General features: G+C 42.7%; 1 protein-coding gene across 1 annotated transcript in view; it reads left to right on the top strand.

Annotated features, from left to right (window-relative positions):
* Window positions 1-8,607: 8,607 nt before the first annotated feature.
* Window positions 8,608-14,212, top strand: part of LOC113943815 (cytochrome P450 4V2) — a 14,989-nt gene continuing 9,384 nt past the window's right edge. The window contains exons 1-4 of the mRNA XM_027636081.1: window positions 8,608-9,189; window positions 11,465-11,577; window positions 12,603-12,688; window positions 12,950-12,985. Coding sequence (XP_027491882.1) covers window positions 8,976-9,189; window positions 11,465-11,577; window positions 12,603-12,688; window positions 12,950-12,985 — 449 coding nt within the window. The 5' untranslated portion in view covers window positions 8,608-8,975. The remainder of the gene's footprint in view (window positions 9,190-11,464; window positions 11,578-12,602; window positions 12,689-12,949; window positions 12,986-14,212) is intronic.

The following is a 14,212-nucleotide window of genomic DNA, read 5'->3' as shown; positions in this document are numbered from 1 at the left end:
TTCTCAGGCATTCCTCCTTTTTCTGTCTTTCATAGGGAATTGTTAATCTGTGTGTAGAAGTGAATAGGTTATGTTAAGGCTGTAAAGTCCTGCTCCCAGGACTGTTGTTTGCTCAGTGTTAAGGATGTTCTAGTCTATGTAAACATCAGTCATATATAAAATTTATATTTTTAAACAGGAGTTTGCAGTACTTCCTTCTTAATCACTGTTTCAGCATTTCTCTGTTTTTCTGCTTATAGCAGTTGGTTTCTTACAAATATTATCTATCCCTACTTTTTCTTTGTCATTTAATTCTTTTCTAATGGAATTCATTCATTGCTTTTGCTTACACTGTTCTGATCATCAATAACTATGGGAACTGCTGGGATAAACTTTGTTTACAGAAATAATTTTTTCCCTGCCAGTCCGAACGTGTTTGTAGATGCCGAGCAATTGAACCAGCATGCTGACAAGTCTGTAAGACTGTTCCCACTTCTTGAGATTTCTTATAAAATAATGTGTGTTATTGTACAAATTAATCATCTTTTGAAATATGTGAGCCTTAAACAAGAAAATATGTACTTAACTGATGAAAGCATCATTTCATACCTCTTTGTGTAGACCCAAATGGGAAGATCAAAGAGGAGACTTGGAATTGTGTTCTGTCCAGCAAACAAAGCACTGATCAGATCCCTGGCTATTAGTGCTGTGAACATTCGCAGTCAGGGATTCCTCCTTCCATCAGAGAGCCAGTAGTTGAAGCAAATGTGTAAGTGCTGTTGAAGTGTAAAGGAAGGATGAGAAAAAGTTACTTGCCCAAATTGTGCAAGTAACACAATTAAGACTAGTAACAGTTTTTTCTTCTACTTAGGAACTAATACCAGTTCTCCTCACTTTTTATGAATGTTCAAGGACTGATAATCCAAGGCCCAGAGCATTTGTAATGTATATTTTATATCTATACTGTTAGTCAGATTTCTTTTTTTTGTAAATGGTTTGTAAGCACTGTATTCTTTTGAATACTGGCTTAGTATTTGTCTTTGACTACACTAAGTTCACTCACTGGTGATGGTATGTTATAGTATCTGAGAAAGCAGAATGCTTGAACTTTGGAGTTGCAGAGCAATTTCATACAGTTGCAGGTCAATTTGATGAAGTTTCTTCAGAAATTTCACGTCAAAGATGACTTAACTTCCAAAATTCACTTTCCAAAATTCCAGAATTAATACCTTCAGCAACACGTCCAAAATATACTTTTGCTCTTGTGAGTGCTTCCTCCTCTACTGTACAGACCTTGACAAGAATGCAGAGAAGCGATGGCAAAATGTGTCCCTTTTCATCTTGTACTTTGCATTTTGTAGCAATGCAGATCTTATGTTGTGAACTAAATGAAAAGATGAACATGCACTAGTCGATTCTGTAACAACAGAAGTGGTAACCAGTGAATCACTGAGGAGTGGTTCATCATCTGGTGCTTTGCAAAAGAGAGAAGATTGATGACATCTGTGAAGCAATGGAGCTCACTCAGTTGATTTCTATATGGAGAGAAGAGCAGAACAACAAACAGTCTGCTAATTACTAGAGCAGCAATGGAATGCTCTCAGCTGGCAGGAGAGAGGGAAGAGGAATATTTGCTGTCTACCAGAAGTATTTTAACACTTTTCCCCTTTGGTCAGTTTTTGGGCACCTGACAGAATCACAGTCATCTTACATCCTGATAATCATCATATCGTTGACTCATTCCATGTTGGAAGGGACCTCAAGGATCATCTGGTCCAATCTTTATTGGCAAAACTCCTGACTGTGGCTATAACAGTCTAGATGAGATGGCCCAGCACCCTTCCGAGCTGAATTTGAAGTGTCCAGTGTTGGGGAATCCACAACTTCCCACATAACGGGATCATTTCAATGGCTGATTGTTCTCATAATGAAAAATTTTCTTCTTGTATCTGATCAGAATCTCCCTAAGTATGACTTGCACCCATCACCCCTTTCTTTTTTCCATATGATCCCTTATGAAAAGGGAGTCTCCATCTTCTTTGTATGTACTCTTTAAATAAAGGGACATGATGATAAGGTGTCCTCTAAACTTCTTTTCTCCAGGCTGGACAAACACAGTTCTCTCAGACTTTCCTCCCATGGCAGGTTTCTCAGTCCTTTGTTCATCTTTGTGGCCCTTCACCTTATCCAGCCTGTCCACATCTTTCTTGTATAGCAGGGACCAAAACTAAACACTATTCTAGGTGTGGCCTGACCAGCACTGTGTAAAGTGGGATAGTGATTTCTTTATCTCTGCTGGTGATGTCCTTGTTGATGCAACCCAGCACTGTCTTGGCTTTCTTTGCTGCAGCAGCAAACTGTTCACTCGTACTGAGCTGTACTCATACTCCACCAGCACCCCCAAGTCCCTTTCCATCGAGCTACTCCCCAGCCAGGTAGGTCACATCTTGTGCTGCTCTTCCTATAGTATATTTTTCCAAATGCATGACCTTAGCATGTCCTTATTGAACTTCATCAGGTTGTTAGCGTACTCTTCCAACCTGTCCAACTCTTCCTGTAGGGTGACTCTCCCTTCCAAAGTGTCTACTTCCCCACTCAGGTTGGTATTGTTGGTAAACTTCACTAGGGTACACTTGATCCCATCATTGAAATCACTGATGAAAATATTAAACAGTTTTGTACTAATATCGATCTCTGAGGGACTCACTTGTGACAGTTGCCAGTTTGAAAGGGAACTATTTACACCACCCTATGGCTGTGACCGGTCAGCCAATTCCCCACCCACCACATGGACCACTTGTCCAAACCATCACACATCAGTTTCTGTAGGAGGAGGCTGTGGGAAATCATATCAGAGCCTCGGAGATACCCAGGTAGACAATGTCCACTGCTTACGCTGTATCAACTGAGCAGGTTACTTTGTTGTAAAATGCAATACTTTGTTGTAAAAGACAATCATCTTTGTCAAGCACACTTTACTCTTCATGAATCTATGCTGGCTTTTCCTAATCACATGCTTCATTAGGCTTGTGACAGCTCCCAGGAGAATTTGTTCTGTAAGTTTGCCAGGGACCAGAGTAAGACCGATGGACCTACCATTTTCTGCATCCTCCTTTAAGTCTTTCTTGTAGATGGGATTGACATTAGCTGCCTTTTAGTCTTCTCGGATGTCTCCCGAACTCTACAACTTCTCGAAGATTATGGAGAGTGGCCTTGCGCCATGTCAGTCAGCTCTCTTAACACCCTTTTTGGGTACTGTCAGAGCCCATCAATCTGTAGGGATCAAGCTCCTTTAATAGTTCACATACCAACCCTTCCTTCACCTGGGGTGGGTCTGTGTTTGCATCAGCCAGGATTTTTGTTCCTAAGGCCTGGTGCTGGAAAGGACATAGGTGAAGAAAGTACCTCTGCCTTTTCAGCCTTAATGGTGACTAATTCATCTCTTCTGTTTAACAGCAGGCAAATATTTTCTGTCTGTCTCTGCTCTTTGTTTACGTACCTGTCCTGGTTTCAGCTGGCATAGAGTTTATTTTCTTCCTAGTAGCTGGCACAGTGCTCTGTTTTAAATTTGGTATGCGAATAATGTTGATAACACTGGTGTTTTGGTTGTTGCTAAGTTGTGTTTGTCCTACACCAAGGACATATCAGTGTCCCATGCTCTGCCAGTGAGGAGATCAACAAGAAGCTGTGAGGGAGTATGGCCAGGACAACTAACCCTGACTGCCCAAAGGGATTTTCCATACCACAGAATGACGTGCACAGTATATGAACTAGTGGGAGTTGGCTGGGAGCGGCCCATCGCTGCTCGGGGGTGGACTGGGGATTGATCGATCAACAGGTGGTGAGTGATTGTATTATGCATCACTTGTGTTTCTTGGGTTTTATTCCTCTTCCTATTTTTATTTTACTTCACTGTATTTCAATCATTAAACTGTTCTTAACTGATGGTTTTATCTTTGTTCTGATACTCCTCTCCATGCCATTGGAGTGGGGTGTCTGCTTGGTACTTAGTTGTACTCTGAGGCCATGATAGTATCTGAAGATTCTGTTCTTGTAGGTTTCGACATCTCTGACTAATTTCAATTTGAGCTGAGCTTTTGTTTTTCTAACTGCATCTCTGCACACCCTGCAATGCCCAATTACGTGGGCATAATCCTGAAGCCCAAAAGAAGGTTCAAAGAGAACTGGATGAGATGTTTGGTAAGATTTCCATTCCTCCTTTGTCAAGATTGAAGAAATGGGATATACCATGTGGCCATTCAAGATGCTTTAAGTAGATAGAAGTAGTTGGGACTAGAAGATGCATGAGAGAGTACTGAGAAAGTATACCAAGTAAAGGGTAGGGTTTTTCTCTTTTATAGTTATAGATAGTCACTAATTTGCTGTTGTTTTGACCCTTCTCCTTTTTGCTTTTTTCCTTAGAAGGATATCAAGTATTGAATGGCACAAATATTCAGATCATAATTTATGCCGTACACAGAAACCCCAAGATCTTCTGTGATGTGGAGGAGTTCAGGCCTGAGCGATTCTTCCTCGCAAATTGTAAGGATGAGCACCTGTATGCTTTCCAAATATGTAATGTTGTTGATAGTTTGCATGCATCCATGACTTTGTACTGACTTTTCTGGTCTCACTAGGGGGTGATGTGGAGGAATTTTCACCCCCATTTTCCCCTTCAGTCTTGCAATGGTTTCATGGTAGGCTTTTCAGCTGAGTGTAGGTGTCAAGGTGTCAGCAGCGGGGCTGCTGCTGGGATGGCCTCTGTGAGAAAAGACCTGAGAAGAGAACACACACGGTTCCTGCTGGCTCTGTGATGGACCCGCTGCAGGCCACAGCTGAGCCCAGCAGCCAAACCAGTGACATCTCTGTGAAAATGTATTTATAAAAGTGTACAAAAAAATGCTGAACAGGCAGAGGAGGATGGAGAGGGGAAAGATAGTAAAGGAGCAGTGCAAACAACAAGGTCAGTGAAGGAGGAGGAGGAAGTATTCCAGGCACCAGAGCAGTAATTCCCCAGCAGCTTGTGGAGCATGCTGGAGCAGGTTTATCCACAAGACCTGCAGCCCATGGAGGGGACCTATGCTGGAGCAGGAGAAAAGGGTGAGGAGGGAGCAGCAGAGAAAAATTCTTGTCTTTGTTTCTAACTTCCTATTTTTAATTGTCTATAAATTAAATAAAAATTACCAAGTTGAGTCTGTTTTGCTCGTGATGGTAACTAATAAGCAATCTTCCAGGTCCAGAGAAGAGCAACGAGGCTGGTAAAGGGACTGGAGCACAAGTCCTATGAGGAGAGGCTGAGGGAGCTGGGGTTGTTCAGTCTGGAGAAGAGAAGGCTTAGAGGCGACCTCATCACTCTCTTCAACTACCTGAAGGGAGGTTATAGCCAGGTGGGGGTTGGTCTCTTCTCCCAGGCAACCAACAATAGGACAAGGGGACATGGGCTCAAGCTCTGCCAGGGGAGGTTTAGGTTAGATGTTAGGAAGAAATTCTTTACAGAGAGGGTTATCAGGCATTGGAACGGCCTACCCAGAGAGGTGGTGGATTCACCATCCCTAGAGGTTTTTAAAAAGAGATTGGACGTGGCCCTTAGTGCCATGATATAGTAATTGGAGTTGGATCAGGGGTTGGACTTGATGATCTTGGAGGTCTTTTCCAACCCAATCTATTCTATGATTCTATGATTCTATATCTTGACCCATGAGGTTTTGCATCATGTTGAGGGTGGGGAGTGAATGGATGGGTGTCTGGCTGCTGGACTAGGCTAACCTACCACAGCTTCTAACAGGCTGTACAGCCGTGACTCTGTTATAGGCAGGCACATCAAATGTGGACAAGGGATTTCTTAGAGAAAATGTTGACACCAAATCTTCTATATTGCAGGAATGCAGGTAGCAGATTTTTAGTGCTGTGTGTTTCTGTGACCCACATCACAAGTTTTTCCCAATCTTAACCTGCCTCATTTATTCATTCTCCATGACCTCTAGCTTTCTTCATGTAATGTGTAGCATGCTGCTAAATACTTTGTTTAAACTTGCTGGAGTTTAGCAAGGAGGAGGCCCTGTAGGATCTAGACAAACAACGAAACAGCAGGCGGAATCTCCACTTGTGACCTTGCATGAGTTATGATCATCCAGCTTGGCAGTGTGCATTTTCCTTGGCACGTGAATGCGTAAATATAGGTGTGGTGCTTTGGTAACTACTTAGCCTTGTTGTCTATTAATTCTGACAACATCACTGATACCTTATCAGAATTGCTCTACAACAGTAGGCTGTGTTCTGGGGGGACGAATGGTGGTCTGCTTTGTTGTAAGACATGTCATTATCCTTGTAGGGAAGATTTTGGTTTCTTAGAGAGGAGGCAAACTTTTGTATTCTGTTGGGGATAATTCATTCATGCAAAATGTCTCAAGCGAAGGATCCCAATATGATGGCTACAGAACAGAGTACTTGTTGCTGTACAGTGAACACCAGGTTGCAGAAACCAAGCAAGGTATGCTTGGTGGAGGTGGGCATCACAGCAATCAATCTGTCTCTGAAAAACATAGCTGTGGTCTCTGTTTCTCAAATGCTGTTCATCTCCTCTACCTCTGTGAGAAAGGATCCACAGAAGGATTTGAAGCTGTAGATTTTTAGGCTACAGTTACATGAAATTTAGCATCAGGCCCTAAAATGCTTCTCTGAGGACTGGGGGAGATCTCGGAGTTGTCCGGCACTGATGATATATTTTGAAACGGGGATGTGCTGTGTTATATTTTTTTGTGTGGGTGATGACTGTTGGGGACTACAAATAGCCTGGGCTTTTTTAGACTAGATTTCTATATGAAGGTTAATCATGTTGTGATGGTGTATGTTGAGAAAGAGAGAAGGTCTTACTAAGAAAAACCTTTCTTAAGAAAAAACCAGTTTTTCAGAATGAGTAGTGTACTTCTCTTTTTTTCTTCTGTTGTATCAGACTCATTTTAGCTTTGCTTTGGGTTTTTATTTTTCTTGTTGTTAATGATGATTTTATTGCTTTCTTTATTGAAGAATCCAGACTGTGTTCTAGGGACCAGCAGAAGCCTGTGTTGTCATTTGTGCCTCTGGGCTTACACAGCTGCCTAACAGGATGCATGCCTTCTGTCAACATGGGCAGATAGGCTTCCACTTAGGTAAGAGGCTGAATAAAAGCAGGTTTGCACTTTTATGTGCATTTATGAAATCAAAGATTCACTAACCAGTGGAGTGCTCACAGAAATCCGACACTGAGCAAATAGCTCTCTGGAACTCCTCTCCTGTGGGACATCTTCCCAGGTTTGCAAGTCTCAGTGACATAATTAGGCCTCAAAGATGCCAAAACTCTCATTTCTTTCTTTTACATCTCATTCCAGTGTTGCTGCTACCTTTTGTTAGCAGCAGCACCATTGCCAGCTGCTGGCAGGATTTTACTTTCCCTGTGGCTTTTCACCTTCTCCCTGCTGTTTCACTGTTTCTCTTTTTTTTTTTTTTTTCCCCTGCAGAAGGAGTTATCAGGAGTTAGAAACATGGATTTTTGACTCAGAATCACAGTTAGCCACTTCAAACTGCAAGGTTTTTTCTAAAGATGAGAGCATAATTACTCAACTGATCTCCATGTTAAAAAGACAAAAGTCGAGCCTCTTCATCCTGCATCCTTACTTCCTTCCTAGGATGTCACCTGGACAAAAGAGGGAACTGATGACTGTGTAGCTTGCCTTGTGTGTTGGCAAGACGGGGTATGTATCTGCTACTCTCTGTCACAAAGCATTACAAACAACAGCAAGAGTAGCAAAGTTCATTTCCAGCTGTTTACTGTGCATAAAGATACAACAGTCAGCATTTATGATAAAGTTTTTGCTGGGAGATTGCAGAACAAAGTACCAAAATTTAATCCCCTCTGCTGCCAAGGGTCATCAAAATCTTATTTAATTTCTGATATTCTGAGCCTTCTGTTTGTGTTTTATGTCTTAGTTGTTGTGTTTATGCTGTTTGTTTATTTACTAAAATGCTGGTGCAGTCAGTGCAATCATTTTTGGCACAAAGCAAACAGTCTGAGTGTGACTGTGGCTATAAGTATCTTTTGTGCTGTATTCAGAGGGTGAAGTTTTGTGAATTGACTGTGAGCTATGCTGTCTCTTTACCAAACTTCTGTTTTACCACAAAGTTTCTGAGCACTTGCTTTGAGGCACAGATGCTCAGTAGCCCTGCAGCAGTGAGAAGAGACCCTGGGTCCTCCTGAGGCAGGAGTGGCAGCAGTGTATATGGTGGATATGGTACCGCCTCTGTGCGGGCACTTTGCAAGTTGTGACACAGATGCTAGTACTGTCAGTTGTGTTATTGGCACCCTTTAGCCTGTGCCTGAGCATTCAACAGTGACATCAGTTGAGCTGAGAAGCATCAGTGTGCTTTGCAGTGCTACTCTTGATTATGGGTCTGTATGGGATCTGGTTTGGGTAACTCCCTGAAACCATCAACCCAGCTGAAGCTTAAAGATATTCTCCATCTCATCCTTCAGTCATAGTGTTGGACAGCACTGGAGCAGTTCAGTTCTGTATGGCAAAATAGTGTTCCCTGAGCACCTGAAAACAGATGGAGAAAGATGATACTGAGAAAACTCATCCTTCCCAAATCATCAAAAATGTGTTTTTTCTCTTGACAGTGCTTTATGTCGTTTCCTGCTGAGGTATTGCATGGGCCTGCAAAGAACTTTCTCACTCTTCACTTGAGTCAGAGGAGTGAAGTGAGGGCAGGGAAGGAGCACTGTTCCCTCTAAATTCTCTGCCATTAGGAAATGCTTACAGGCAGTCTCTTCATGTGCGTTTTTTTTAAATCTGTTTATTTTCCTGGCAAGAAACTGTACCTGCGGTCTTTGTGACAGCTCCGCCTCCTGCTCTCCTGGCCAAATTCCTCACACACTCAACTTGGTGCAATAGCACTGGCGGGTACAGGCAGTGCCAGTTCCACAACAGGGATCAAGGCTTGCAGCAGGAGGCTGAGAGGTGATGATGGAGGTTATGCAAGGATCCACAGGAAGACTCGAGCTGCTGTCCTTGGGGGCTGGGGTCATAACTCTGTTGTTGACAGTTGTGGCTTTATGCTCCCTGCCCTCCCTGATGAGTTACTGGAGGCAATGGTGGATGATGAAGTCAATCCCGGGTATCAGCCCCTGCTATCCTGTGCTGGGAAATGCTCTACTCTTAGAACGGGGTGGAGAAGGTAAGGCCAACTCACGCTGTAGCCCGGCTGTGAGGTCCCTGTACTGTGGGGTTTGCTGGAGGAGGCAGTACTGGTGAGGTGCTTGTGTGTTTGAGCTGTGGCTGGCTGGGGAAGGCGAATGGGAGATCAAAGGTGTGCTGATGCCTTTAGGTCTGTCTGGGGCTGTGGGCAATCTGCAGAGGGGAACTGTGTGAGGAGTGGGCAGTGAAGGGGAAAGGAGAGGAACTGCATAAATGTAGCATTATTATCAGTCAGAGATTAACTGGAAATTCAATCTGACAGCAGCTTCCAGATGATGCTGCTGGACTCAGATGGTTACAGTTGTTGGTAGGGTGGAGGATGAATGCTATCGAATGTGTTTTTCCAACGGGGAGGCATGCTGAGGGCTCTTGCAGGAAGTGCTATTTCACAAAGCAGAGCACTGTGTTCTCGTGACTGTTAGCTGTGATCCAAACAAAACTTTAAACAATTCTCTTCCCTCAAGTAAGCATGTGCAAGGGACTTTATCATGTTGAGTTGCTGGGTCACTTTCAGCAATCACAGAATTAGCTGTGACTTACATGTGTTAGATGCAAAAGAACTTGCTGAGTATTTACAGTACATCCCTCAAAAGCAAACCTTTCTGTTCTTGCACTCATTAATGGGACCTTCTTTTTTGCCAGGTACTCAAGAGAGCACTAATGTGCTAGATGTTCCCTTTCCATTTGGTACCTGTTTTTTAACAGAAGCATATTTCTTAAGGAGTTTGTGGTGTGAAAGCATTGATGGCTGTGCTGTCAGTGGCCCAGACGCTTCTGTGTGTGTTTGTGATGCCTCTGTATGCTGGTTCTGCTCTGTGCACGTGTTCCTGGCTGTGCTGCCCAATATGCTGCCAGAAGAGAGACTATGCAAGCATGGTAAAGTCAAGGACGAATACAGCATTGGAACACAAATTGCTCAGTGCTGACCCATGCTGAGACATGGTGCCTCTGTTCACAAGGGTACACTGTCATATCTTTCCCCTGCATTGAACCCCATATCTAAATACAGATATGAGAGATCTTTGGTGGATGTGAGGGCAAGCATCTTTCCAGGAAGCCGGCTTTGGGGAATCAGCAGGAGGATCATAGTCAGGATGTTTATATGACCCTGACTGAGAGATGAATCTTCTTCTTTTTTTTTTTTTTTTTTCCCCCCCCCCCCTTCTTTTTAAATTTGCTTTAAAAACCAGAACAAAACAGAGCATTGCTTCTATCTCCAGAAAGCAGTTTGCTGGAGACCTGATGTTCTTTGGAGTCTTTAATCTCATTTGTTAGCAGGAGTCACATAGCCTCCATGCTTTAGTTAAGTTAGTGTCTTTGTTCTTGTTTATTTATGTAAAAATGAGTGAAGTTTGTGGTTTATAATACTTTTCATTTAAAATGTGACAATGAAAAAAAGATAGCTTTTATAAAAAATGGTAAAGTTTTATAGCAGAAAAAAGAAGGGCTTTTCATATGATGATGATTTGGTTTATTGGTATTGGTAGACAAATGCTGGAAAACATGATATTTTAATCATGGCAATGCTAGGAAAAATATTTTAAAAATAGCAAAATAATCTGACACTCTTAAGCCTGTTGAATGAGGTGTCATTAGAACTCAGACTAGGGAAGGCTGTATTTGCACATTGATTAGGAAATGATTATTTTTCTTTTTTTTTTCCTCTGATTGGGGACCTTTGAGTTTTCAACTCTACAGAGGCTTGATAGAGTGTCTTTTATTGTTTAAGCTGGCTTATGAAAGGGTATTCTTTGAATATCCTGATAATGGCCACCACATGTAGTATTGCAGAATGAACCTGAATGCTGTCTGCGATGAGATAGCATCAGAGACCTTTTTGAATCAAACTAAACACCATCTACTGCTCCTCCCTTGCTCACAGATCCAGCTATCTCCCATGCTTTCTGTATAACTAAGCTGACAATATATGGATTGGGTGAGTGTATAATAATGTGGGAGGAGGATTGGCTGAATTGCTGAGCTCACTGGTATGAAGTCCAATTGACAGCTGGAAAGAAGTGGTATCTCTCGGGTGTTGTGTGACATAAATGATCTTATGAGTCTGTGCTCTTAGAGATTAGGACATCTGAATTGTAAAATCCACAGGTGCAAAATATGCTGCTTGATCATAAAGCTTCAACAAAATCAAAATTGCAGGGCATATGGTGTAAAAGAGTTCATTACAGAAGTTTTTCTTAAGTCTTATTTAATAAACTCCCCTTTTTGAAAAGTTCTAATCTGCCTTCTTATTCCAGGTTTTTTTAATCAACTAAAATTTTATTCTGAAGAGTTCAGGAAATGGTCATTGTTCAATCTTTGGATAGGACCATTACCTGTCGTGGTTTTGTATCACCCTGAGAGTGTGGAGGTGAGTGTGCTGGTCTCCTGCCTATTCTACTGTCATGAAGGGTGGTGTCCCTCCTGTTAGTTTGTATTATCTCAATGTACTTTTTGTTAAAAAGGACTTGGGCTGATTTTCCTTGGAATTGTCCTCTGACCCAGTTCTAAAGAAAGGCTTAAAGCAAAAGAATGTAAAAAAGCCTAGTCTGGGTGAGGAGGGGGGAGAGCTGGGAGGGGGGGATACTGAAGATGACCAGCAAATGAAAGCACCAACACAATATGTTTTATATGAAGAAGCATCTCCTTTAGCTTTTTTTTTCACATGTGTGAAAGCTTCTGCTCCCAAGATCAGAACAGATAAGCAGACAGCAGGGAAGGTGAGACCACTGAAATAAGGTTGGAACATTATGAAATACAGATTTCAGTACTTGTCTCTGACTGACTTCTGCATTAGAACTTGATGGGTCTGTCATGGTGCCATGAAATGTAGTCATTAGTTTTGCTACTACCAGTGATTGTCCTTGAACTGATGTAGGAATAGTTGTGCTTTCAGAAGAATTTGTAATGGGAAAGCTAGAAACTCATTTTCACTTAGGAAGCCTGCAGAGTGTCTTCTGAAGAGGGTTAGATGTTTTTTCTTCCCTTCTGCAGTCCAGAGGGGGTTGCAGAGAGAACTGTGTTCTCTCTCTTTCTCTGCTATACTGGAAAGAGATAACTCTAACAGACATGCAGAGAGGCCTTGGGAAGGTGGGGGAGAAACGGAGGGAATAAAAAGGTGCTGTACAGGGCATGAACTTGCCTTTTTTGTCCCTGGGGCCTGGTGCTTGAGTAGCACTGTCAGGTATTTGTAAGTTTCTCGTGCTTTGGCCTTCTAAATAAACTTTGAATTCTTTCCACTGCGTTGGCATTTCTGGGGATACCTGCATATTTTACTTTACAGCTGAGAAGACAGGGTTTTCTCTCTGTTGGGGTGTTTATTGAAGAAAGAGTGAAGAAATCTCTCTCTATCTAACAAATGATATTTTTTTTCCTCGCTATTAATTTTTTTGACAGGTTATTTTGAACAGTTCAAAACATATAGAAAAATCATACCTGTACGACTTCCTGCATCCATGGCTGGGCACTGGACTTCTGACAAGGTATAATGAAATGCAGGTGGATTCCTGTCTTTTTGAAATTCGCAGGGGATATGATAGGAAGAGATCTTGGTGGCAGGAATGCTGTGTATATCTCTGAACAGAGAGGTTGTGTGCGTTGCTTACCTCAGCTGGTGATGCTGCAAACCAGTAGGATTGGCGTGAGGTTGGTGATGCTTTGGGGTAGGATTGGAGAGTATCTGCACCTTACCCTTCATTTCCCTCATTAACTGGAGGATCATAAGAAGTGAGCTCAGGTAAGAGCATAGGTCAGGAGTGGAGAGAGGGAAGAGCAATGATGTAAGGGTTTGGTGTCCTCCAGTCTTGGGAGGGTAAAGGAAGGTTTAGTCTGGATGATGCAGATATTCAAGAGTGAGAACAAGGCGAGGGTAGAGTGGCTTTGGTGTCTTTGAGCCTCTTTTGAGTATTTGCAAGAAGGTCAAGGTCCCCCTGTTAGTTTGTTTCTCTTCTACAGACTTTGCTGCTTGTTTGGAGCCCTCAGAGGTGAACTCCTTGTGCTTTATGATGGGACCATGGTGGTGTAAAAGCCAACTGTGATCATGTGGTGTGAGAAGTGCAAGTTTATGTGAGAGAATGAGGAATGCCTTTTATCCTGAATTTTGTTCATGGCCCTTAAAAAGCCAGTTAGGAAGCAGTAACAATGTGCAGAAAGTTGAGGTCCATAGGCGTCAGACATCTTCACTGTTAAGTCTTCTTCCTTGTTGGTTGTTTTGTCTCCCATAGACTTACAGAGGTATTTTGACTTCTTTGTGCTTACAAAAAAATAATGGAGGCAAATGTTCCAGTCTCTACTGATTAAGGGCAGCACTGGTAGACAGCAAGCAGATAAGCTGGCCTGAGGAGTGCCCCAATAGCAAGTTAACAGGAGTAGTGGTGTGATGGTTTTGCCTTGTAAGCAGAGGTGCCAGCTGTGTGCCTGTGGCACATGTGATTCAGAAAAAGCAAACAGGAACCCCCAGGAAGATATTTCCATTCTCTGTGGCTCTCTGCTTGTTCACTGGCATGAGGGAACTGGTTGCCTGTCTCCAAGGGAAGCCGGGCCTTGGGGCAGTCATTTTGGTAATGTCCCTAGGCCCTAGTTCTCCACAATCCTCATTTTGCAGTCAGCAGATGAAGGCAAGCATGACTAGTGATTCAGAGAGACAGTGTGGTGGGTTGAGGCCTTGATGCTGAATAGCTGTTTTGTCCTATAGGAGGCTTCTGCTTGGTCCCTCTGAACCTGTGCACTGACCAACAAGGCTGTATTGCCTGGAGGCTTGTTGGCATCTCTATTTTTTGAGAGCAGCTAGAGAAATGGTGGCTTCTGCTTCTGAGAGATCTGGAGCAAGAAATATTGCCATTTACTGCTTCTGGGGAGTGCTATGAACAGCTTGAAGAGACATCTACAGAGTGTCCACCTCTTCCAGGCTGCAGTATTTACTGTATGCTTCCTGTGATGGTGAGGTTTTTATTTTTGACTTGGGAGTTTTTAACCCTTCCTTCACCCCATTAATTTTACAGCACTGG

The sequence above is a fragment of the Corapipo altera genome, unplaced genomic scaffold (assembly GCF_003945725.1).
Source record: "Corapipo altera isolate COAL_440 unplaced genomic scaffold, ASM394572v1 22b, whole genome shotgun sequence".
Taxonomy (NCBI): Eukaryota; Metazoa; Chordata; class Aves; order Passeriformes; family Pipridae; genus Corapipo; species Corapipo altera.
The sequence above is the reverse complement of the archived record's forward strand: the minus strand, read 5'-3'. Positions and strand labels throughout refer to the sequence as shown.